The sequence below is a fragment of the Bufo gargarizans genome, chromosome 2 (genome assembly GCF_014858855.1).
Source record: "Bufo gargarizans isolate SCDJY-AF-19 chromosome 2, ASM1485885v1, whole genome shotgun sequence".
Taxonomy (NCBI): domain Eukaryota; kingdom Metazoa; phylum Chordata; class Amphibia; order Anura; family Bufonidae; genus Bufo; species Bufo gargarizans.
The window spans coordinates 237,132,947-237,159,420 of NC_058081.1; the positions used below are offsets into that span (position 1 = coordinate 237,132,947).

Here is a 26,474-nt window from a genome sequence, read left to right on the forward strand (position 1 = left end):
TCACACATGGATTGGCTCTATTGAAGGTAAATGGTAATAGTTTTCAGTGTGGAATCCATGTAAAGAATGAACAGGTAGTGGATCCAAATCGGCTTCTGTTCATTATTCTATGCAAGTATTTTCCCTAAAATTCATATGCATTTACAGGTATAGCTGATGGGCAGTGGATTCTGTCCTGATTTCAGTGTGTACATCCAGGCAGAGGGCCTTATGAATTGGATGGCGCTCCGCTGCCCAGAGGAAGCCAATGCTGTAACAACACAAATACAAAAGCCATGCATATAATGCCCGTCTCAGATTTGAGCCAATAGCCATGTTCCCCTCTTATTGTTGTCTCCCTTTTTTAATCAGATCTTAGTTCTGGAGCTACTCCGGCATGCTGCAGAGTGATGTATAGATAGTGGAGGATCATGTATTTTGGATTTTTTTTAGGAACTGTTTGTATTTTAGAAGTAATACTCTCAGTAGTTACTAGATTGTTGTGCAGTGAAGCAGACAGCTCCACATTTCCATGGCTGAGCAGCTCCAGTGGCTTCAGATTAACAACTTTAGGCCTCATGCACACGACCGTATTTTTTTTTTGGTCCGCATAACACGGATCCGCAAAAAATGCGGATGATATACGTGTGCATTCCGTATTTTACGGAACAGCTGGCCCCTAATAGAACAGTCCTATCCTTCTCCATATTGCAGACAATAATAGGACATGTTCGATTTTTTGGCGGAACGTACATATGGACATACGAAAACTGAATTCACACTGAGTAACTTCAGTTTTTTTGCGGACCCATTGAAATGAATGGTTCCACATACGGAAATAAAATACATTCGTGTGCATGAGCCCTTAGGGTACGACCCCTTGGTACAGCTGGGCACATGCGACCAATCCTTGCCCACCCACTGCATCCAATGCCTGCATGATTTTCCCGCAGAGTGTCATGGCTTGACCGCATGGGGCCAGTCTCACCATGGGGTTTTAGGCTTAGGGCTTATCCATCCTGGTGCTGTGCGAGTGTAGACTGGACAGCACACAGATGAATAATGCATTAATGGGTCAATTTACATTTCAGCTTTTTTTCACTGACCATCCTTTCGTTCAGGAATAAATTGCAGTATGTTCTATCGTCAGTTGTTTTTCACGCTAGACTGGCCCATTCAAGCGAACAGGACAGTGAAAAAAAATACTGACAGCACATGGACGCCATCTGTGTGCAGTCCCTTATTTACTGATGGTTGCTAGAGATGTGGGTGTGCATTCCACTTATGTTCTTTCACTGACGTTGAAAACTGATGACAACTGAACTGATGCCACACAGATGGAAAAAAAGGACAAGCTAAAGACTGTCTGAGATAATGGAAAACAGGTTTTCATTAACAAAACTTAGGACAAATGTTACATCAGTCCTCTAAACGAGCCCTTATAGGATCCAATTAAAGCAAATCATCTCCCTATTTGCAAATCTTTCTGTTAGTGGTAAAAAGTGTTGATTTAACTATTACTAACAGGGGTATAGCTATAGTGGATACAGAGGTAGCGTCTGTGCATGGGCCGAAACCCAGAAGGGGCCAAACTAGGAGGAGGACTAAAAGATTTTATTGTCCAATGACAGTTTTATACAATGACATTATACTGTATACAATGACACTCGTCTGAGAGCCTAATCGTGAATACCTCAAGAGTGGTGGTTGCACAGGAGTTGGGAGTTGCTGGTGGAGGGGGGGGGGGGAGCCTATTCAAAAATTTGCCACTGATTACTAAGTTATGCCACTGATTACTAAGGATATGTAGTTAGTTTTCCAATAGAAATGCATAAATGTTGCCCAATTTATTATCTCTAATCTGATAGTGATGGATGTGCTACAGTATTGGAAATATACTTATTCTGTTCAGCATAAGAACTTTCCACACGTGCAGAAACCTGCCATTTTACAAGGCAATATTCCTGGATATTTTTTATATTAACATCTAGTACATTAATCAGAATTAACAGTATGAAAAAGTATGAAACACAAGCAGATGCTGAAGCGTCCTCAGAAGTCCAACTCTATTAAATTAGGTCTCCAAACACCTGCTGGTGCTGGGCCTGGAAGAGAACGGAAATTATACAGGATAATAGCATGCCGGCAAGTGGATACAAGGCGGTTAGACTATCCATCATATACAGACTTCTCAAAATCTCTTGAGAAAGGACAGCGAGATTTATTCAGCATAGATATGTAAGGCTTGTTTCATAGGCTTACTCTCTGCTTCCGTTGAATAATGTAATAGTAAATTTAAAACTGCCTGGTACTGCAGTAAGAAGATGATGGGACACAAATCATGTGTCCTACCAAGAAGGTCTCGTACGGAAGGCTACAGTGTGACAATTTTCCATGTATTTACTTGGTTTATTGTATGTGAGAGCAGTTATGTTGTATAGTATCTCGTTTCAAACCATGAATAATCTAACAAGGTAATTGAGCTATTATACTTTTTCTGGTGGAGTTGTCCTTGCACTATGTACTTCCCCTTGGGGAGCATGCAGATGTAGGAACTCTGACTTTCTCAGTGATCCGTTTTTCATGAGCACTGCTATTATTCACAAATTTAAGGTAATGAGTACATTTAAATGTTGTATGGAAAACCACAAACACGGTGCTCTGGGCAGTGTAGTACAGAGCTGAGTAGATAGATGTATTGTGTGAAAAGATTGTGTGATTGACAGCACAGCCATACAGGCAGGGCCGTCTTTGCCGCAGGGCAAAAGGGGCAGCTGCCCCGGGCCCAGTTGCTCCTGGGGGCCCATGAGAGCTCCGTTTCCCGACTCCCATTCACTAGTGGGCATCGCAAGGTTAAAACATTTGGGGCCTGGGCCCCGGATGTTTTGTCCCAGGCCCCGAATGTCCCAGGCCCCGAATGTCCTGCCTGCCTGCTAGATACAACTGTATTGCCGTACACAGAACGGCAATACAATTGAATCTAATGAAGAGGAAGAGGCGAAGGACCTTTGGTGACATCACAGGTCATGTGATCAGCAAAACAGGCTGTGATAGGATGACCTGGATGATGTCACCATCATGTGACCAGTGCAGGATTCGACTGGAGTGAAGAGGAGTACTAGGAGCCTAATGCTGATGTCTGTATATCAGGACTGGAGAGGTAAGTGAAGGGAGAGGCAGAGCAATGCTGGGAGTTGTAGTTATTTAACTGGGATGTATGTTAAGGCTGAAGGGAGGGATGTTATTGACATGGGACTGTATGTGGAAAGTGGATGGGGGGGGGGTGATGTTTATGTACATGGGACTTAATGTTTTGGCTACGTTCACACTTGCGTTTGGGGATCCGCTTGTGAGATCCATTTCAAGGCTCTCACAAGCAGCCCCAAATGCATCAGTTTAACCCCAATGCATTCTGAATGGATGCGGATCCATTCAGAATGCATTCGTTCAGCTCCATACGGCCCTCCGTTCCATTTTGGAGGCGGACCCCAAAATGCTGCAAGCAGCGTTTTTGTGTCCGTATGGCCTTGCGGAGCCAAACGGATCCGTCCTGACTTACAATGTAAGTAAATGGGGACGGATCCCTTTGCATTGACACAAAATGGTGCAATTGTAAGCGGATCCGTCCCCCATTGACTTTCAATGTAAGTCAGGACGGATCCGTATTGGGACTTAGGCTACTTTCACACTAGTGTTCGGGGCTCCGTTTGTGAGTTCGGTTTGAAGGCTCTCACAAGTGGCCCCGAACGGATCCGTCCAGCCCTAATGCATTCTGAGTGGATGCAGATCCGCTCAGAATGCATCAGTCTTGCACCGTTCAGCCTCCGCTCCGCTCAGCAGGCGGACACCTGAATGATGCTTGCAGCGTTCAGGTGTCCGCCTGGCCGTGTGGAGGCAAACGGATCCGTCCAGACTTACAATGCAAGTCAATGGGGACGGATCCGTTTGAAGTTGACACAATATGGCTCAATTTTCAAACGGATCCGTCCCCCATTGACTTTCAATGTATTCAATGTAAAGTCTGGACGGATCCGTCTGAGCAACTTTCACACTTAGAATTTTTTCTAAACTATAATGCAGACGGATCCGTTCTGAACGGATCCCATCGTCTGCATTATAGGAGCGGATCCATCTGTGCAGACACCAGACGGATCCGCTCTGAACACAAGTGTGAAAGTAGCCTTAGAAATTCAAATCTAATACAAACGGATCGGTCCTGAACGGATGCATTTGTTTGTATTATCGGTGCAGATCCGTCCTGTACAAGTACAGGACAGATCCGCACGAACGCAAGTGTGAAAGTAGCCTTAGGGGGTGATGTTTACATTGGATTGTGCGTTGGAGGCGGCTGGGGAGGAGGTGGTGTTATTTACATGGGACTGTATGGTGGAGGGAGGAGTATAACTGCAGGGGGCACTGCAGATCCAGGGGACATTATTGGCGGTCTTATTACTACTGGGGGCTCTATAGGAGGGACTTATAGATCCGCCTTATTTCTACTAACTGCACTATGGGGGCCTTATTACTACTGAGGGGTCTGTAGGGAGCTTTATTACCACTGGGGGAACAATAGGGGGCCTTGTTTCTACTAGGGACTCTGTGAGGGTATTAATAATATGGGAAGGCTCTTCTAATAATGGGGGCATTGTTGAGGAGCATTATCACGGTTGGGGCAGTGTTACTAATGAGGGCATTCTAGAAGGGAATTACTATTGGTGGGACTATGAGGAGCACTATTACTATGGGGGCAGTAATGTTTCTTCAGGATAGTATTTGGGGGTATTGGGGGGGGGGGGCATAACTAAAGGCTCATGGGCTCCGGTGCAAGAGTTCAGCTTGGACCCCCCTTCTCTCAGTGCTTTGTGTGTCTTCTTATGCGGCACAAGTGTCCTTGGGCCCCTTCATGCTCCTGGGCCCAGTAGCGACTGCTACCTCTGCACCCCCTATAGCTACACTCCTGGGGGAAGGGGGGGGGGGGGCACAGAAAGCAGCAGGATAACACTGTGGGGACTCCAGTTGGGGGATAATGATAGAATGTGAGGGAGCTAAGATGTCTGTGTGTCACACTCTGCAGAGACGAGGCGGCTGAGAGAAGTTGTCCAGACCGAGTGGAGAAGATGATAAAAGAGAAGATGATGACAGAGAGGAGACATCACCTGGAGGCCCTGGACGTGACAGGTAAGTGCTGCTGTATAGCAAGTACAGCAAAGTGCGGGCGGGTGGGGAGGGCGGGATCCAGGGGGCCCAAGTAAATTCTTGCCCAGGGTCCAACCAATATTAAAGACGGCCCTGCATACAGGGAACGTTTCAGTAATCGGGCAAATTTTGCTAAGACAGCAAAAAGATAGAGCGCACCATAGGGTAGTAGGTTCATGGGTTGTGGAACAATTGCAGAGAATAAAAAGTGGAGGCTCACCTTATGGAGTTGTGCTATCAATAGGCACAACTCTATCGTGCGTTTGTAAGTAAAACGTGTCCGGCAAACGGGTATGCAGCCGTCGTGTCCCACAGCTTCAGGAGATGAGACCCAGTCTTCTCCAAAGAAATTTGCAATGTATTGGTGCAAAAACACCTTACCAGGACACTTGGGTAGAGAATAAAGGATCTTCTTTATTGAGTATTCTTTTTTGCCAATTTGAAAACAATGCGTTTCGGGGGTCTAGAGCCCCCTGTATCAGGTTAAAATGGCTTAATAAACAATAAAACATGTACAGCAGGTATTTAAACCCAAAAAAACTCTAAAAGGAGCATCCCTAGACAGCCTAGTGGGAGTGGTACTGTCTAAGGGTTTGCATATAATTAAAAATGTATTTACATTAAAAGTAGACAATCATAGGCATATATGTGCTGCTTAAAATGCATAACGATAAGATATGTGGCAATTAGTGTGCTTTTCATTCATATTTATTTCTTTTTAAAGAGATTTAAGTAGGGTAGGGGGCTGGCGTGTGGTCGCTGTGTGGTGTGACCACATGACCTGGTATCCAGGGAGCGATAGACGCTATCGTGTTCCCGGATAGTGTGTTAACCACTGAGGTCGTGGAAATGTAGGACTGGACGGGGGAGGTCTTCCAGTCACGTGATCGCTGTGTAGTGCGATCATGTGATTTAGTCGCCAGGTAGCGAAATACACTGTTGGGCTCCTAGCTGGAGCCTCTGGGTCGCATGATAGCCTCAATAAGTCACACGACCAGTGTTGCTATAGAAATAGGACGCCTTAGAATTAATTCTTTTGGAGGCGCAAGCATAGATAAAAATGAAACAATGTGACTTCTATAGGCGAAAAATACCAAGGCAGAAGTATACTTATCAAAGAGCATAGGAATTAACTTGTGTAAATATATAAATAAAGATATGATATCATGAAAAAATGTCATATATATGGGCAGAGGTTATATCATGGATGATATCATAGAACAATTTCATATATATGGGCGGAGGTTATATAGTTGTTGACGGATGGTATCCTATATGGTTATTAGGGGATAATATCATGAAGCAATTTAATATATATGAGCAGTGATTATATAATTACTGTGGAAATATGAAAATGTAGGTATGGGGAAAAAGTATGTAATTTGCTTGCTTATGGATAGTAATGTGAATGAGCCGAAATACTAATACCACTCGATGGTGTGTTTTTTTAAGAGACTGTGTATTTTATATTGTTGTTTTAGGATTCGGATCAGGAAGAGTTTTTTTTTTCTGGACCCCTACTGGACCTCTGTTCTATGGGTGTGATTTTGAACCCAGAGAAAAGTCCTCCATGCATATTGGGCGCATGCCTGGAAACACTGTGCTTTTGAAACAGTTTTTTTTTTTACATTGGATCAGTGCTTATTTAATCTGTTCCTGAGTGTTTGTGTTGTCCTACCCACGTACTGTAAGCCACACGGGCACTCCAAGATGTAGATGACGTGGGTTGAATTACAATCCAAGCTGCTCTGTATTTGGAAGGATTCCCCCTCTTTGTTGTTATTAAATATAGTTTTTTGACATATGGTCTTACAACTCAGACACCTTGGTTGACCGCATTTTTTGCTTCCTAGTTGTTTGGGTATACTGGTATGTTTGGTTGCAGTTTCAGACTTCTTCAGCTTACTAGGCGCTAGGATGTTCTTTAGAGTCCGAGCACTTCTATATGTAAGGCGAGGTACTCTTGGAATGATTGAGGTAAGTATCGGGTCCTTTTTAGGGAGGTACCAGTTTTTGGCAAGGATTGTACTGATCCTATCATGATCCTGATTGTATGTGGTGATAAAATTCATGTCAAACTCATTCTCTCCTTTTCTCTCTGAGCCCGATTTGGGTATCAGGCAATCCCACTGTGTGAGGTTGGATACTCGTTTCTTATCTTTGTTCACTACCCCACTTGGGTATCCTTTTTCCGTTCAATCTTGTTAGAAGGGTTTTGCTTTGTTCTTCAAAGTCCACTTCTCGGGTACAATTACGTCTCACTCTCTGGAACTGGTTAAATGGGATATTATTTTCCATTTTCTATAGTGGATAACACTATAGAAAATAGAAAAATAATCTGAAACAGACAGATAGTCACTGCACCTCTGTTAACGAAGTTGCATCAGTAGAAAATACTTACATTTTTGCAGCAGTATTGGTATTAGACTCCTGCTGCTTGCCAAAGAGTTGCTTTCTTCCGTAACATTTTTTTGCTTCATTAACCAGAGAGACATTGGCATGTCAGGTGAGAAACAGAGAAAAAACACTCTGCAACCATTGATGGAAGAAAACATGCTGGTGGTGGCAGCATTATGGTCTTGCAAATGTTCTTGTGACATTCTCTGGGCCCACTCATCCATGTGGAAGGTACACACAAATCAACCGATTTGTGTATGAATCCATCCTTGCATATCATGTACACCCATACATGCTGTCTTCCCTGGGGTGGATGGCATTTTCCAGCAAGACAATGTGAAATGTCACACAGCTAGATATGTCCAACATTGGTTGAAAGAGCATTGGTTGATATTCCCCAGACTTGAACCCAGTTAAGCATTTGTGGGGTCACTTTGATCATCGTGTTTACCCTATGGATCCTCCTCCGGGGACCCTCCAGCAGCTGTGGGATTCACTACAGTCAGCATTGCTCCAGATAACTGAGACAACCTACCAGGACCTTTTGAGTCACTGTCAGCCCTTCTAGCTTCTGTCCATGCTGCACATGGCAGCTGCTTTGGAAATTAGCTGGTGGTCATATTAATGTGACTCAGCTATGTATATTCTTGATGGATCTTACGAGATGTAAAAAAAATTATAAAAAATGTTGATAGGATATTGAGGGAGGGCCATCAATATAAAAATCCTGGTGAACTATTTTAACTATATTAGGAGGACAAAAACGATTCTTGAAGGATATGACCATCTACATCTTACAAAGGTTGCAGCACTAGTCAAGGCCATTCCCCTCTTTTTAAATCAGTACTATGCATCCATTCTGCTAGAGATGCAGAAACACAATTGTGGAAGCAGTTTTCTGTGAAACTAAAGATAAAGAAATTGCTTTTGAGATGGACATTTAAAGAAAAAAAGTACTTGATCTAATTTGTCAATTAATTTTGACAACATACTTGAAATATTCCTGATTAAACACTACCAACATTTTGAAGGATATTACAGAATGTGCCATGTTTTTGTATTTCTTTTATCCGATGAACAACTCTCAAATGAACAGCAATTAAAATATTTACTGCATCAAGTGTTTAACATCCTTCTTTGGTACCAATTCTATTCAAGTAGATACTGGTCCATACGAGATTTTACAAACTCTGACATTGTCAGCAAAAATCCAGTTGTCTCAGTTATAACAATCTAATCTAAAAGTTAATATTTCCCGTAATGTTATATACTGATGTTGTTTATTTATTCTAAATTTCCAGCAAAAAGTTGTGTACGCAGAACAAGTGACATTTGTAAAAGTCATGTTTCTTTGCAGGAGGTCAATTTAGAAATATTATGGTAAATCCTAAAATAGCATCAGAGTAACATTAATAAAAATTTTTGTAAACATGTCATATATTTCGATAAGAAAGAAGAGTTCTTAGGAAAACCTCCTAATGACCCATATTCTACAGAAGCAGAAACATTGTCATTGATAGAAATGTACTCATGTGTCAATATGAGCTTGCCAATTTAGCCAGGTTAACGGTCCATTCACACGTCCATTTGCGGATATGCAAATTGCGGGTCTGCAAAACTCGGACACCGGCAATGTGCGTTCCCCATTTCACGGGCCGCAACATCGCCGGCACTATAAAACAAAATGCCTTTTCTTGTACGCAGTTGCGGACAAGAATAGGACATGTTCCGGCCCCATGGAAAATGAATGGGTCCGCACCCATTCCACAAAATTGGAACAGATCCAGACCATTCATACGGGAGTGTAAATGAAACTGAATACTTTTGTAATTGAATGTAATTTAAAATTTAGTGAAGCCACTTATTCCGTTAAATGTATCTGTATAGTCTGCCGTTAGTTTTTTTCTTATTTCTCTGCCTCCTCAGTAACATCACTGAGGTGGACGCTCATGCTCAGTTACATCCTTCAACTGCCACCAGCATGTGGATTCAAATAAAAAATCTACAAAAAAAGAAATTTTTAACATTTCACCGCCATTTTGCTTTAATTTAGGTGGAACACCTAAAGGGTTAGCAAAGTTTCTGAATTAAGTTTTTAAGTGGTGTAGTTTATAAAATTGGGTCATTTATTGCTGTTTTCTATTATGTAACCTCTCAAAGTCACTTTAGAACTGATTTGGCTCTTAAACTCTTCAGGACCCTACCATTTTTCACCTTAAGGACCTGGGTGTTTTTTGGAAATTTGACATGTGTCACTTTATGTGGTAATAACTTTGTAACTCTTTGACTTATCCAAGCCATTCTGAGATTGTTTTCTCGTGACACATTGTACTTCATTACAGTGGTAAATTTCAGTCAATATATATATTTTTTTTAAATCCCAAATTTTCCCCCTAAAAATAAAAAATTTGAAACTTTCCGATTTTCAATTGATCTGCTTTTGAAACAGATAGTGATACCTCATATAATAGTTATTACTTTACATTTCCCATATAGCTACTTTATGTTTAGATCATTTTGTGAATGCCATTTTATTTTTTATTCACGTTAGAAGGCTTAGAAATTTCCAAAACCCAGGACCAGTTCAGGTCTGAAGTCACTTTGTGGGGCTTACATAATAGAAACCAGCCCATTTTAGAAACTACACTCCTCAAGGTATTCAAAACTGATTTAACAGAGTTTGTTAACCCTTTTAGGTGTTTCACAAGAATTAAAGGAAAATGTACTTGACATTTCAGAATTTCACTTTTTTGGCAGATTTTCCACATTAATCCATTTTTTTCCGGTAACAAAGCAAAGAATTAAAGGAAAATGTACATGAAATACACCCATAGAGTATAAACTCCAAAAAAGTGACCCCATTTTAGAAACTACACCCCTCAAGGTATTCAAAACTGATTTTACAAACTTTGTTAACCCTTTAGGTGTTTCACAAAAATTAAAGGAAAATGTACTTGACATTTCAGAATTTCACTTTTTTGGCAGATTTTCCACATTAATCAATTTTTTTTCCGGTAACAAAGCAAGGGTTAACAGCCAAATAAAACTCAATATTTATTACCCTGATTCTGTAGTTTACAGAAACACCTCATTTATTATTGTAAACTGCTGTACGGTTATGGCAGGGTGCAGAAGGAATGGAGCGCCATGTGGATTTTGGAGGGCAGATTTTATTGGGATAATTTTAAAATAGCTGTTTTGGCACAGTTTTTATTTTTTGTTTTTTACATTTTTCACATGATACAGGTTAGATCATGTGCTATTTTTATAGATCAGGTTGTTACGGACGCGACAATAATAATTCTGAATATTTCTTTTGGTTGTTTGTTTCAGTTATACATAATGAACAACTTCTGAGAGCCATAGTTATTATTTATTTTTTTGGGGGGGTGATTGTCTTTGGTAGAGTTCCATTTTTTTGCGGAATGAGAAGACTATTTGATTGGTACTATTCTGGGGTGTGTAAGACTTGATCGCTTGGTATTATACTTTTTGTCATGGAAGGTGACAAAAAATGGCTTTTTTGACACAGTTTTTATTTTATTTGCTTACAGCATTCACCTGAGTGGTTAGATCATGTGATATTTTTATACAGCAGGTCTATACCTAATATGTATACTTGTTTTATTTATTTAAGTTTTACACAATAAAAGCATTTTTGAAATGAAAAAAATCATGTTTTAGTGTCTCCATATTCTGAGAGCCATATTATTTTTATTTTTTGGGCAATTGTCTTAGATAGGATCTCATTCTTTGCGGGATAAGATGACGATTTAATGGTTACTATTTTGGGGTGCGTATGACTTTTTGATCGCTTGGTATTACACTTTTTGTAAAGTAAGGTGCCAAAAATGACTTTTTTCACATATTTTTTTTTTTTTTTTTTGCGGAGATCATCTGAGGGGTTAGTTTATGTGATAATTTAATAGACCTGGTTGTTATGGACATGGCGATACTTAATATGTCTACTTTTTTATTTTTTAAACTTTTACCACAATAAAAGCATTTTTGAAACAAAAAAAATGTTTTAGTGTCTCCATATTATGAGAGCCATAGTTTTTTTTTCTTTTATGTAGGGGTTGATTTGTTGCGGGATGAGGTGACAGTTTGATTGGTACTATTTTGGGGGGGCATACGCCTTTTTGATTGCTTGGTGTTGCACTTTTTGTGATGTCGGCATATTCAGCAGGGCCCTGGCTGTCAGTGACTGCCGGTTCCGTGCTGCTGACCGGGCGGACGCAGCTCCTGCACCCACAAAATTACATTTACAAAATGATGCAAACATAAAATAGACATATGGTGAATGTTAATTAAGAACATTTTTGTGACGTATCACTGTCTTCAAAGCAAATTAAAATTTTGAAAAATTACAAATTGAATTGCACCTATGATGCAAACCCTGCAGCATGATTGTAGATCTAGGTGTATGACAGCTCAAGGACCTGTGGTGACATCATCATCATAGGTACTTAACCGTGCTTAACCCCCTGAGAGTACAGAAACTGCACTTATAATTAGCGCAGTTCCAAGGTTAGGAGCATCCCAAGCACCTGTGATGGCATCATTACCCACCTAAGAGTGCAGGTTACAGCACTAAGGGTACAGTTCCATGTCATCACAGGTCCTTAACCACCTAACAGTACTGAATAAGTGAAAAGTAGCATTTATGTAAGTGTTTTTGTATTTTGTGGGGTGAGAGACTTTTTTTCTACATGTTCTGTGTGGTTTCTTGTGTGATTTAGAGTAAAAGTTGTTTTGGTAGACATCAGTAAAATGATTTGGAGGCGAGGTTAGATCCTCTCAGAAGCCCACACATCCTAAGCACAACCAGGCTCAGTGTTTCTATGCTGTCACTCTGGAAGAGAGGTGAGAAATTTAACTCTTTTCTGACATCTACCAAATATGTATGGTGGATATTGGAGCTGGGTGGATGCTGTAGCCACTGTGTGCCAACTGTTTTACATAACAGACACTGAGCGGCAGAGTCTGTGATTGGCAGTATTGCTGATATGCAGACTTTTAACCCTTCAGATGGCATGATGCTCAATAGGGGAAAGAGCTACACTCTGACTAGATCCAAATATATTGTATCCATGCTTTTATTGTATATGTATACTGACTGCTCCTGAGGAAGGGGGTATTTGTAAACCCCCAAAACGCATTGAGCCTCAATTTAAATAAAGGGAATTTTCCAGAAGTACCTCCCATGGTGACTGCGGTTCTTTCTGTGATTCTACTAGCAATTCTGGAAGGGGAGTTTATCCTATGGGTGTCTTGAGCTTATCCCATAGACCAGGGGTGGCCAACCTGAGGCTCTCCAGCTGTTGCAAAACTACAACTCCCATCATGCCTGGGCAGTCTACAGCTATCAGCCTACAGCAGGGCATGGTGGAAGTTGTAGTTTTACAACAGCTGGAGAGCCGCAGGTTGGCCATGCCTGCCATAGACTATCTCCCCTAGTGAAGTGAGACACTCATACGTATACTTACTTTTACCTACGCTTTTATATGCTGGTATGCATAGATTTTTTTTTTTATATGCTGTTTATATGCTGGTATGCACTGATTGCTTTTATATACCAATTCTACTACACCGATCCTCCTATATATACAAATTATTCTATATCATAAGAACCTGGGATAAATATCCTTCGGGACTTTACTCTTTCCTAACCCTATTTCATTCCCACACTACAGTACTTCATTTAGGTGACTGGCACCCCTGTTGTGGCTGGGCTCTTCCTTTCCTTTTTCTTTTCCTCACTCATAGTATAATCAGGCCAGCTGTCGAATGCTCAATATGTTTCCCTGTTTACTTTGAGGGAGCTGTTCATCAGGAGCACACAGGCAGACAGCTATTGTTAGACAAACAAACATATAGGGGGAGATTTATCAAACTGGTGTAAAGTAGAACTGGTTTAGTTGCCCTTAGCAACAAATTATATTTCACTTTTCATTTTCAAAAGGAGCTGTGAAAAATTATAGGTGGAATCTGATTGGTTGCTATGGGCAACTAAGCCAGTTCTACTTTACACTAGTTTGATAAATCTCCCCCATAAAATGCTAACCACCACTGATATCAGGCGGAAGCATGATCTTCTCCAACTTACAAAGATGCTACTCTTATAACAGGAGAGAGCTCTGATACATTGTATGTCAGTTATCCATGACAAGTTTTCGACCTCAAAATGTATACAAAATGGTACACATTCACAGAAATCAAGCAGAGAACTTGAACTTATGGAAGAATTCAGACACCAAGTCATTTTATTTTGTTTTAGAAAGTTAAATAACTTTTAATTATCAGTGATTAAAGGGACACTAACACTTTGTAGGATTTAGGGAGATCAGTGCAATCATCCAATCTTTGGACTTTGGTGATCAGGAGAGTGAATATGAAATATTATTTTGCCCAGTTCTGCTATTGCAACTGCATTGGTGCACTCTTCTTATTGAGCTGCTTCACAGCCCCACTCCTTTGCTAGTAGTCTCCAGATTGGATGCAACAGCTGTCACTCATAGCGGAGGGAGAGGCCTGTGATGCAATTCAATGCAGAGAGCAGAGTTTGCTTCAGTGTGAAATTCTGCCTCCAGTGCACTTAACGAGCAGAATCTGGATAAATAAAACTTCATATTCACACTACTGCTGATATAAAAAGCTCCACCAAAGTTATATTTGTACTGCTCTCCCTATCCCCCCTATTCTCTGGTGCTTAGCATGGCTTCATTTTCATAACACTGGGTACCCCATAGTGAATTAAACCTGTTATTCAGTACAACAATTCAAGTTGTCCATTTTTTTAAATATATATTGGAGAACAGATTAGATAACTAATGAAAAAATATATTTGTACAATCCCATCTGCACATACAGTCTAAAAGACAGTAATGTGAATGTACCCTATGCAGAGTCATTTTTAGACTTTTACTCAGACAGAGAGAAGATTAAATGGGGTTTTCTGAGATCATTTTACTGATGACCTATACTCTGGATAGCTGTTTGTGAAGGCACTGGCACTTGCAGTAGCATTACAGCCTTCTCTCAGCTCACCAGGCACAGCGCAGTCCATTGGATAGCGGCTGTGCTTGGTATTGCAGGCAATGTGACCGATGAGCGTGACGGACCATGGCCTAGGTAAAGCTATGAGAATGCCGTGGCGCTAATGTGAGCTCGGTTGCCTTCTAAAATACCATAGGTCCCGGGTGTCGGAAACCCACCTATCAGTAAAAAGATCTCAGAAAACCCTGTCCTAACCCGCTATCTAAGTACCCTAGTCAATGCAGAGGGCATTCTTGGTACCCCCGAGTACCCACCATCCAGGGGAAAATAACCAGTCAGCTCCTAGCTACACTGCTGGTTTTATAGATGTTTTGCTATATAGAAAAATGTCTACATTTAGAAAGTATGATCTAGTATACATTATAAAAGTACTAATTTTTCACATTCAATGACATGGAAAGCACTAATGGATTCAGTCAGGGAAGCTGTTGTCTCATATTTGTTATATGTTTTTATTAAAAGTATTACTTAGAGAACCTGATACTTAAATGTTTGGATAAGTCCGTTACCTCCTTTACTTTACAAAGGTCAGTGTTTAATGCACTGTATTATGTCTCTAAACTTTCGTGGACGCATCTGCAATTTAGAGATGTACATTCACCGGTCTTTTGTGTCTGGTATATCTCAAAAGGGTTTCTATGGTATCCCAAGTAAGGTCATGCAGAGGAATGATTCAGATCTGTTAGTATTTTACATTTTTCACTCTGTTCTTTTTCCACAAATCCTCTTCCAATTACTGATTTTCTCTCTGTTATCATTAGAGGTGATCATGGGCAATTTATAAAGTGTTGTTCTTCATGTGACCTCTTACAAATTAAGGTCAGAAAGAAAGAAGCCACCACCCCCGGACATTAGTAAAAAAAGGACCTGCTGTTATTATTCCAATAATTAGGCAATTTTTTCAACTTCTTACAACTAATTTACTGTTTGTTGATTTTGCAAAGACACAGGACATTCTGTTTACATATATGACATTGACCCTCTGTCAGTAAGCTCAGTGACGAAAATATGGTAGAGAGGAATAGGAAACTAGACATACCGGAATGCTATTTATTTTACGCAGAGTTCTGGTCTTCAGAGCACTGCAGTAAACATGTATTTTAATGCCCTAGCAGAGTGAAATTATAGCGCCCCCTCCCCCAGCTGCCTTCCCCCAAGTATTTCAGTTTTAAAACTATGATATTTTTGCTCCAGGTTTACATAGAAGCTATGATATCTGTCTATGATGTGGTGTATTATCTCTCTAAAGACTTCTCTTTGTCTTTAGTTTTTGCACACACCCTCATTCCAGTACTTGCAGGTAGCTGTTATGAAGCCATAAGATTACATGCAATATTCTTGCTTCTTGTTTTCTTTCATGCCGGAGCGTTAAATCCTGGAGTAAACTCTGCTCCTTTGAATGGACTGCAGTGCATTATACTGATTTATAATGCTGTGTGTCTCTGTCCAACTTCAACTTTAATGATTTGCAAATTATTACAGTAGAAGTAATGAACAGGAAGTCTTGACATATTTTATCTTAGTGTCCATTTTATGAAAACTGCAGGATTTTACCATTTGTATTTAAATATAGATGAAGAAAAGGAAAACAAAATCACCAAAAAATATAAAAGATCTCTAACATAACTTGATTTAAACAATTCATTATTTTCTGATCACACATTCCCTTAAGAGTTCTGGGTAGTTTACCATTAAAGGAGTCATGCCACCTGGCTCACATCATCAAATGATTGTTACAGCAACCGGACCTGTAGCATTCTACTGATCACCAGGGCAGGTTGGTTTTCAGAAGTGGTTGCCTGACTGAAAATAAGTCTTAAATATTTATTTTTATTTTTTACAAAATATAGGGGGTCAATTATTAAGACTGGCGTTTTAATAAGGTCCTGTGCTGGCGGTGGTTCTGACAAAGTTATGTAGAGGTACAGGCCTCTACATAAAGTCAGCAGATCCACTGCCACTTCTAAATCTACTCCAGCTTCCTTGCTGGCATAGAGTTACACCATTTTCTATGGCTAAAACAGGCATAGAAAATGATGAATGATACGGGCCTGCCGGCCCATCCGCTTTATTATTATTATTATTATTTATTATTAAAGCGCCATTCATTCCATAGAGCTGTACATATGATAAGGGGTGCACATACATAATACAGACAATTGCACTAATCATAAACAAGATGAGTTACAAACTGGTACAGAAGGACAAAGGGCACTGCCCGTGAGGGCTTACAATCTACATGGTAAGGGAGAAGGACACAGTAGGTGTGGGTTAAGTTGGTCATGGCGGTATAGAAGCAGCAGGGTCACTGGTTGTAGGCTTGTCTGAAGAGGTGGGTTTTCAGGTTTCTTTTGAAGGATTCCACTGTAGGTGAGAGTCTGATATGTTGGGGTAGCAAGTTCCAGAGTATGGGGGATGCACGGGAGAAATCTTGGAGTCGATTGTGGGAAGAGGCAATAAGAGGAGAGGAGAGAAGGAGGTCTTGTGAGGATCGGAGAGTGCGTGTGGGGGTGTATCGAGAAAGTAGCTCAGAGATGTAGGGAGGGGACAGGTTATGGACGGCCTTGTATGTATTTGTTAGCACTTTGAAGTGAATTCGTTGGGCAATGGGGAGCCAGTGAAGGGATTGGCAGAGGGGAGAGGCAGAGGAGTAGTAGGGTGAGAGGTGGATTAGTCGGGCAGCAGAGTTGAGGATAGATTGGAGGGGTGCGAGAGTGCTATATGGAAGGCCACAGAGGAGAATGTTGCAGTAGTCTAGGCGAGACATAATGAGGGCATGTACAAGCATTTTCGCAGATTCAAAGTTAAGGAAAGCACGGATGCGGGAGATGTTTTTGAGTTGGAGGCGGCAGGTGGTGGAAAGGGCTTGGATGTGCAGTCAAAAGGAAAGGGCAGATTCCAAGGTCACTCCAAGGCAGCGGGCTTTGTTGACTGGGGAGAGTGTGCAGCCATTGATCATGATAGATAGGTCTGTTGGGTGAGTTGAACAAGATGGGGGAAATATTATGAGATCTGTCTTATCCATGTTAAGTTTTAGAAAGCGAGAGGCGAAGAAGGATGATATAGAAGTTAGACATTGTGGGATTCTTGATAGTAAGGTGGTGATGTCTGGACCAGAGAGGTAGATTTGTGTTTCATCAGCATAGGAGTGATATTGAAAGCCATGGGACTCTATGAGCTGTCCCAGGCCAAAATTGTAGATAGAGAAGAGCAGGGGTCCTAGGACAGAGCCTTGCGGGACACCAACAGAGAGGGAATGAGACGAGGAGGTGGTGCGCTAAACGTCCGGTCTGTGAGGTATGATGTGATCCAGGAGAGGGCCAGGTCAGTGATGCCAAGAGATGAGAGAGTTTACAACAGAAGGGAGTGGTCAACAGTGTCGAAGGCAGGGGACAGGTCAAGTAGAAGGAGGACAGAGTATTGTTTCTTGGTTTTGGCTGTCACTAGGTCATTGGTGACTTTGGTAAGGGCAGTCGAGTGGTGGGGTCAGAAGCCAGATTGTAGGCGGTCAAAGAGGGAGCAGGAGGAGAGGTGGGAGGACAGTTCTGAATGGACATGTTGTTCAAGTAGCTTTGAGGCATACAGAAGAAGTGATATGGGGCGATAACTGGACAAGGAAGATGGGTCAAGTGAAGGCTTTTTGAGGATGGGTGTAATGGTAGCATGTTTAAAAGCAGAGGGGAAGACACCAGAGTTTAGTGATAGGTTGAAGAGATGAGTTAGGGCTGGGATAAAAACTGTCTGTGGTGAGGTTAGGGATGAGGTGGGATGGGATTGGGTCAAGTGGTCAGATGAGATTTAGAGAGTAGAGTGGAGAGTTTTTCTTCTGTAATGGTGGAGAAGCGGGTTTTGGGAGAAGAGGACTGAGCAGTTGTGTAGAGGGTCTGTGGGGACTGTGTAGTAAAGCTTTCTCTGATGTTGACTACCTGAGCAGGAAAAAGTACCAGATTGCAATCTGCGTGAGAAATACGCCTAATTTTGATGTATTTCTGTAAGTAAATGACCCCCATAGTTTCCTAACCTCCACATTATTTTCAGATTGTATTCTTCTGTGATTCGTTAGGTTAATCAAGAATTTGTGATTTCATCTATTTATTAAATTCTATTTGCATATTGCATTGCATTCTGAAGTTTTGTATTTTTCATTAGTTTTTTATTTATAACTATATAAATAACGTAAGAATACTCTCTTACGTTTTCTCACATAAATGTACAATATATGGTATGTCGACCATATATGATTATTTTATGCATTTCCCTGTTTATAAGCATAGCTTATTATAGAGGACCACTCCTGTATTCCCATTAAATAACCATTTTGGAACATTTATTTTGCATAATTATGTATAATCTCTTTGTTATTCCTCCCAGAAATATATAAATACATTGACATTTGGATGTTGCCAGTAGTGGGTGTGTTCCTGTGAGACTGTGCAATCAGAATGTGCAGGGACACACTTTATTTATTTGAATCACACTGCAGAGTTATAAAAAAAAAGATGTGGCAGTTTTATTATTTTATGGAGAATGCAAGCATTTACTGAAACAGGCATGTCAGGAGTGGTGCGAAATCCTCTTTAATTATACATTAAGAAAAATAATCTAATAAGTAGTTCCGTTTATTAGCGTTTATTTGGCAATTATGAACATTTTACATTGCAGTACAACCTACTGTATAAGACGTAGACATAGATCATAAATTCTTCAAATGCTAACTTCAGTTATGTATTCCTTTCTCTAGGTTCGTGTATTCACCTTTTCTGTCGGCCAGCATAATTATGATAAGGGACCCATACAGTGGATGGCTTGTGAAAACAAAGGTACATTACTTGGAAAATGTCTTATTATAATGCTAATGTGTTTTTGTAGGTGATAACTAGGCGCATTTGAAAGAGATTTGTGTGTTCATTCATTTTAATTCCCACTTGTAGGATATGGAGTCCTTATCTAATATTTCCCTCCGTTCTATAATAAGCCTCAGACCTGTATCTGAAATGTTTAATTTTACCACATGTCAGGTTCTCATTACTACTGCAGTTTTAAGGCCCTTAACAAGAGTGGATCAAAGTGATCAATTACTGACTAGTGTAAAAGCACTGAATGATCGAATAAGAATTGGTAATTTAGTTTGTCGCTCTTGTGATCGCTGATGTAGACACCTAAATCATCGTCCACAATTCCACAAGAGTAAACAGGTATCAATTACAGCACAGGCAATGCCTGTGGGCGTGGAATCCTTACGATAGTCATGACATGCTAATTACTTCATCCGGAAATACGTGCGCAAACCACAAAAGGGTGTGGATTTGAAATGTGTTCATCCCTTCCATCTCTATAACATAAACCAACATTTTCTTGGCAAGATGACATTTTGCCCACAAGCTCTTCTTGCAATTGTGAGGTCCGAACTTAAAACAAAATGGAGATTGCATAAAAGAGGGAAGGCTGCCTTTGGTGGTAAAGATGGTGGATCAAAGGGTCTTTAAACACCTTTTTAACACTCCCTTTTTCACACCTTCAAGGGTATAACACAATTGATTTTTTTTCCCAAACACCACCTACACAGTCAGTTACCTTTTAGTGTAAATGCAACTGTTACACAATCACACTCATACACAATACTCTGCCCATCTAAAAGGTTGTCACTTGAACTTTATAGACTCAAATAACTTGTTCATCACTCAATTGAATCAATTATCTACTCATGTAAAGTAGTCTTTAAATGCCATCAGTCAGCCATCAGAAGAGTCTATTTTTCACAAAAGTACTGTGCTGTTTTAGTATTGCGTCTTACTGTCTGCTTATACCGCAGCTATTATGGGGCAAAGTTACCATACTGCTCCTTGCCACAGAATAAATCTAATTACTATGATCACCAACTGGGTGAAAAGTTTCACCTTTCTTTTAAAGGGTTGCCTGGGAATCATCGGATGATCTATCCTCAGGAGAGGTACTAGATATCTGATTGGTGGAGGTTCAAACTTCACTAATCTACTGTTTGAAGAGGTTACAGTGCTCATCCAAGTTCACTAAGCACTTGAATGGAACTGAGTTGCAAAAAGACACTGTGACTGAAGAAGAGGCTATAGCACTTGCCCAAGCACCGACACCTCTTTCCAAGAGCTGATAGGTGGGATATTGGATGTTGGACCCTCACTGATCAGATGCCATCAGTATTTAAGTCCCAGATAATGCTAGCAAAACACTTCAGACCAGATTTACTCTTACTAAAGTTGGGGAGAAAACTAAAGCTATCTTTACACGAGTAGATGATTGGTAAGATTGAGTGACAAATGAGTGGTAGCTTGAGTTGCATGCTTAAAGAAGAACTCCCGACAAAAATTGTATTCTCTGACTTGTTAGAATAGTACATGATGTAATCTGTAGTGAATGTATTTTTTTTTTTTTACCAGCGTCTGTATTTGTGAGTTATACCCCCTTATGCTTCTCACCTGTGTCATGTGACCAACTGACAAAGCATCTAATTTGTGGACAGGAAGTCAGTTTCTCTATATATTCCTATGGGAGCCTCACTCTCAGTCTCATAGGAATGAATAGAGACGCAACTGACTCCCTGTCCTGTGTAATTTGGAGTTTAGAGAGTTGGTCACATGACATCACTTTCTAGTAGGTCAGAGAATAAACAGTTTGCCAGCAGTTCTACTTGTACAATTGTTAGTAATTGTGCATGCAGTGAACAATTCCTGTTTGCATGTATGAAATCGTTAACGTTGATTTTTGTGCCCACACAAACGACTGAACCAACAAGAAATCTATTGATTGTTGGTTGGCGCTCTATTGTTCGTTGCTATTACATCGCTCGATAACTGTGCAGTTTTGCTTGATTTAATTATAATTTACACGATATTCGCCTTGTGTAAAGGTACCTTTAGACCTGCACAGGTTTTATCACACAGGCTCATACATGATGATAAACTTGTTGTTTCTAACTCCTGTGGGGTTTTGCTTTGGTAGACAGGATTAGCAGACGCAGTATAGAGGCAACAACAAGTTCTTTGGATCAAACAGTTCAGTGTTTTATTCACACTTTAGGCAAGTGACAAAACAAGCAGTCATAAACAAGCAAAAAGTCACCTTGCGGTGTTGGTAGTAATTCACACCATGCAGCAATTCTGCCTCAAAGAGTCCTTGAGCATAGCAGCACCAACCTGTATTCACGCCAAACAGGTGGCAAGCCTTCATCCAGACACAAGGCTCCCAGATCCCAACACAAAGACCTTGCTTCTGAGCCCAGCTGCCTATTTAAGGACAGCCAGGTGATGCCAAAACCCAGACCGGCACTTAAAATCCGATCTGGTATTTGACCTCACCTGGCTGTAAATCAGCCCAGCAGCACATGCTGGGAGGAAAATACCTGTTTTCCCAGACCAAACCTCTCACTGTGTCACACTCCATACAAGCTAGCTAGAATTGTGACTCAACTAGTTTAAAAAATATGTCTATCCTCCTGTCTGCATATGCAACAAAGGACCAATTGTACTTTATATCCAATGTTTGTATATGGTAATTTTAGTTCTACATGCACAGATAGATGGCGTCCAGCCTTTCCAAATAATCGCAGTGTAATATATGCTACAATCACTTTATGAAATATGAATTATAAGATGGTAGAAAAAAAATAACGTGCTTATTAAAATAATTCCTTTATTAATATTAGGGGGTAACGGAGCAAGAAACTGCTCAAGTGATAACCTATGCTTAAATACAGATACTTTAAGAAAACTCCCACCATGAATAAAATATTAGGATAAATACTTGCAGGGAGACATAGATATTCACATAGGTAACTGATATGGCTATATGGAGACAGGTAAAGGGCATTTTGGACAGGAAAGGAATATCTTTCCCTAGACGTCCCTGGAGAACTAAGACCTGTGCCCAGGGATACCCCTTAATGGTGGAGGAATCCTGTCCCTTTACCTATGTCTATACTGAACCCTGATAAGGCCCTACTTCAATGATAAGTACATTTCATGTCCTATGGGATATATAAAATTGCCCAAGGAAGAAAAAGAGATGTCTATATATTTTATTAAATGAGTTTCACCTGTGCCTGGCAGCTCATCAGGGGGTGATAGACAGAAAATATTCGTAGGGAATATAAATGGATAAATATAGATGATACTTAGCTCCCATAAGTGAAATATGAATTAGCTTGCAATACCTGTATGGCGACTTTGTAGATATGTTCAATATCCAATTTGGTCAATATACATCATTTTAGATTGTGCTTTAGTGCCCATAATGTTGGTGATATTCCCATACTTTGCCTGCTATACACTGCATATATATAAGACGTGCAATGAGGTTCAGTAAGTTGATATTTCCTTCAACAATCACATAATATCTATAGTCACATCATATATAGTGGTTTTATTTGTTCACTCCTTAAATTGGTGTACCTCACCTGAGATTAGTTGACTCTATGGTTCCTCCATGTCTTGCTCTTTTTGTGTAGGTTCACTGTATTCTGTTCCAGGGACTTTGTGCATGCATAGTTTGAAGCTCCAGACCCCAATATTGTATTGCTACAATCCACTGTCACAGTGTCTTAAATTACACCGTGCAACAATGATTTTGCTACTGAGAGAAAACATGTGATTTATACTAAAATGAGCGCGCGGATTCCAAATATGAACTCGGAATTTGTCTGACGCGTCTAGATTTTAAGTTATACATGCAAAGCCTATTCAGTTATAATATTAATGCATTATTTTGGAGATATTCCAATGGACATGTCCAGACCTGTTCGGACACACTCAGGCTGATGTCAGCAGTAAATATATAAGGCAAGCTGGACAGATTTTGATAAAGTGATCTGTTATAGTGCTATCAGTTTTGAAACTTAAGATGGATAAACACAAATGTATTAACGATCCAGACAATTTCTGCTACATATGTGGCAAATACACTACTTATGATCAGCGCAAAAATCTGACAAAGCGAGTGCGTCTTGCAGCTTGGGATGCATTTGTGCTTGTAGTGCAGAACCTTCTTTGGGAACAGACGAGCTGCAAACTATGCTGAATTAGTAGACAACATGCTTACAGCATATGAACAACGTGGCTGACGAATGTCATTGAAAGTGAATTTCTTACATTCCTATCTTGACTTTTTCCCACCCAATTTGGGACATGTAAGTGACAAACATGGAGAGCGGTTCCATAAAGATATTTCTACAATGGAGAACAGGCATCAAGGCCGCTGGAATACCAATATAATTGGGGACTGCTGCTGGTTTTTGCAACAGGAAAATTTGACCGTTCACAAAAGCAGATGCCTGAAGCACTTTTAACAGTACTGGGCCTTGCTCAAGTAAGACTTTTAAACTGAAAAACAGGACTTTTTGGAATGTTATTCCATTACATTTTCATACACTGTTTACTACGCAAACTTTGATGTAGATCAGGTAATTGTTGGAGTAAAACTCGTTCTGTTTAAAATTATTCAATGCTTTCCAAGTGCTTAATTCATTTAGGCATACTTATGCATAAAATCACAGAAATATAGTGGCCAATATGGTGGAACTTCTCAGACCCCAAACACTGTAGCGTGTTTCTCATTATGGGAGCAGTCCCACCGCATGTGGACCGCAGCAAACGACCATCCCCAGCAAAAAATGGAGGATGCCGGCAATAGAGGATGCAATGGAGGATGCCGGCGCGGTCCACATGCACCACAAAGGCATCCTACACAAAACGGAGCATTGTGCGGATGAAAATATAATTATATAAATCACAGAAAAAAAATGCACCAAACGGATATGCTACTGACTATACTAGCTAGTCATACAAGCAGATATTAAAAGCTGAGACTTTTGCCAATATATTCCTGTCAGGAACATATCGGAGCCCATCATGCACCACGTCACGGTCTCTCAGCATGGCAAGGGTCCTACCACTACACTAACTATGGTGTGAACACGGTCTAAAGGTGATGAAATCCAGCTCACAGCCAAGCTTCCACACAACCGCATAGCAGGACAACTAATGCAATGTGAACAAAGCAAGACACCCATATCAGACCGTGTGATGGAGGTTACCAGGTGCAAAGGAATGTTTAAATGCCAGGTAAAGGCACATTCAATACATATAAAACAAAATCACAGAAATATAGTGGCAAATATGGGGGAACTGCTCAGACCCCAAACACTGTAGCGTGTTTCTCATTGGGGGAGCAGTCCCACTGCATGTGGACCGCAGAAAACGACCATCCCCAGCAAAAATTGCGTACAATGGAGGATGCCGGTGCGTTCCACATGCACCACAAAGGCATCCTACACAAAACGGAGCATTGTGCGGATGAAAATATATAAATATATATAAATCACAGGAAAAAAATGCAATTTCTGTGATTTATATACTTATGCATAGCAAAATTTTGTGACGTGTTACAACAATTCTGACTTCGGATTTATAATCCCCACACTCGATTCAGTATAGAACAAATGGTTTTTGCCCAGTAGCAGACAAATATATATTTTTTTGTTCGGTGGTGTTATAGATGGAGGCAGACAGACTGTCGTTTATATTGGTATATTGTTCTAGATGTGTTTTGGAGACACTGTAATCTCCTTCCTCAGTTGACTAGTTTAGTAGATGAAACTATTCATGAACATTTGTGATTAGGTGCAGCGTATAAGTGAGTTTGCCCAGATCATACAACTTGGTCAAAGGCTCTCTTTTACTTATAGGAAGGAACTCTTGTGTACCCAAGCCTTTTAACAAAAATGGGCCAAGCATAGGTCATTTAATAGGGACAATGCATTTCAAAATGTCCTTTTAGCATGTAACTCCTGATGATAAACACATGACCAAGGCTACTTTCACACTGGCGTTTTGGCTTTCCCTTTGTTAGATCCATTCAGGGCTCTCACAAGCGGTCCAAAACGGGTCAGTTTTGCCCTAATGCATTCTGAATGGAAAAGGATCCGCTCAGAATGCATCAGTTTGTCGCAGTTTGTCTCCGTTCCGTCTCCATTCCGCTTTGGAAGCTGTTTTGGTGTCCGTCTGACGAAACTGAGCCAAACGGATCCGTTCTGACCACACAATGTAAGTCAATGGGGACGGATCCGTTTTCTATGACACAATGGTGTTCAAGACGGATCCGTCTTGGCTATGTTAAAGATAATACAAACGGGTCCGTTGTGAACGGATGCAGACATTTGTATTGACTGCACGGATGTCTGTGCAGGTCCATGATGGATCTGCACCAAACACGAGTGTGAACGTAGCCTTAGGTAGGTTCACATCTCCACTAAGGTAATCCACATGGGATACAATGTGGATCTGGCAGATTGCAGCATAAATGCTGGCTTTCTGCTGGAGAAATACTCCTACATGATCTGGTGCCATTTAAACCCACAATACATATACAAATGATAAATGAACCTCAGTAGCCATAAGCCATGTGTTATTGTGGTATGCCCTTGGTAAAATTGTGATGGTAGGGGAGTAATATATCTGAAATTGGCCTCAAATTGACATAAGCCATGCAGAAAACATTTAAGAAACAAAGACAAGACGTATGCCTTAGATTTTAATTAGTAAGGTATTTTGTATATACTTCCTGCCCTTTTATCAAGTTTTAAGATAGTATCAAGCAGTTGGCATGTGTTCAAAAAAATATACACTATTTAAGATGAAATACCAAGGTCAAGACACTGATATCCAGTCTTCTTAGATCACTGAAGCAGAAATGCAAGAGAGTATTTAGCATTGAGGTTAAGGTTTGTTGGCAAAAGTCTGGTTTTACTCATCTGGAAAATAAATGGTAAAATACAATTATCTTTGTGTCCAGAGTAAATTATTATTGTCAACCTG

General features: G+C 40.5%; 1 protein-coding gene across 11 annotated transcripts in view; it reads left to right on the forward strand.

Moving 5' to 3' along the window:
* Positions 1-26,474, forward strand: part of CACNA2D1 (calcium voltage-gated channel auxiliary subunit alpha2delta 1) — an 840,216-nt gene that overhangs the window by 678,316 nt on the left and 135,426 nt on the right. For all 11 annotated transcript variants that reach the window (XM_044280115.1, XM_044280114.1, XM_044280117.1 and 8 more), the window contains exon 13: positions 19,373-19,451. In XM_044280115.1, the coding sequence (XP_044136050.1) occupies positions 19,373-19,451 (79 nt within the window). The remainder of the gene's footprint in view (positions 1-19,372; positions 19,452-26,474) is intronic.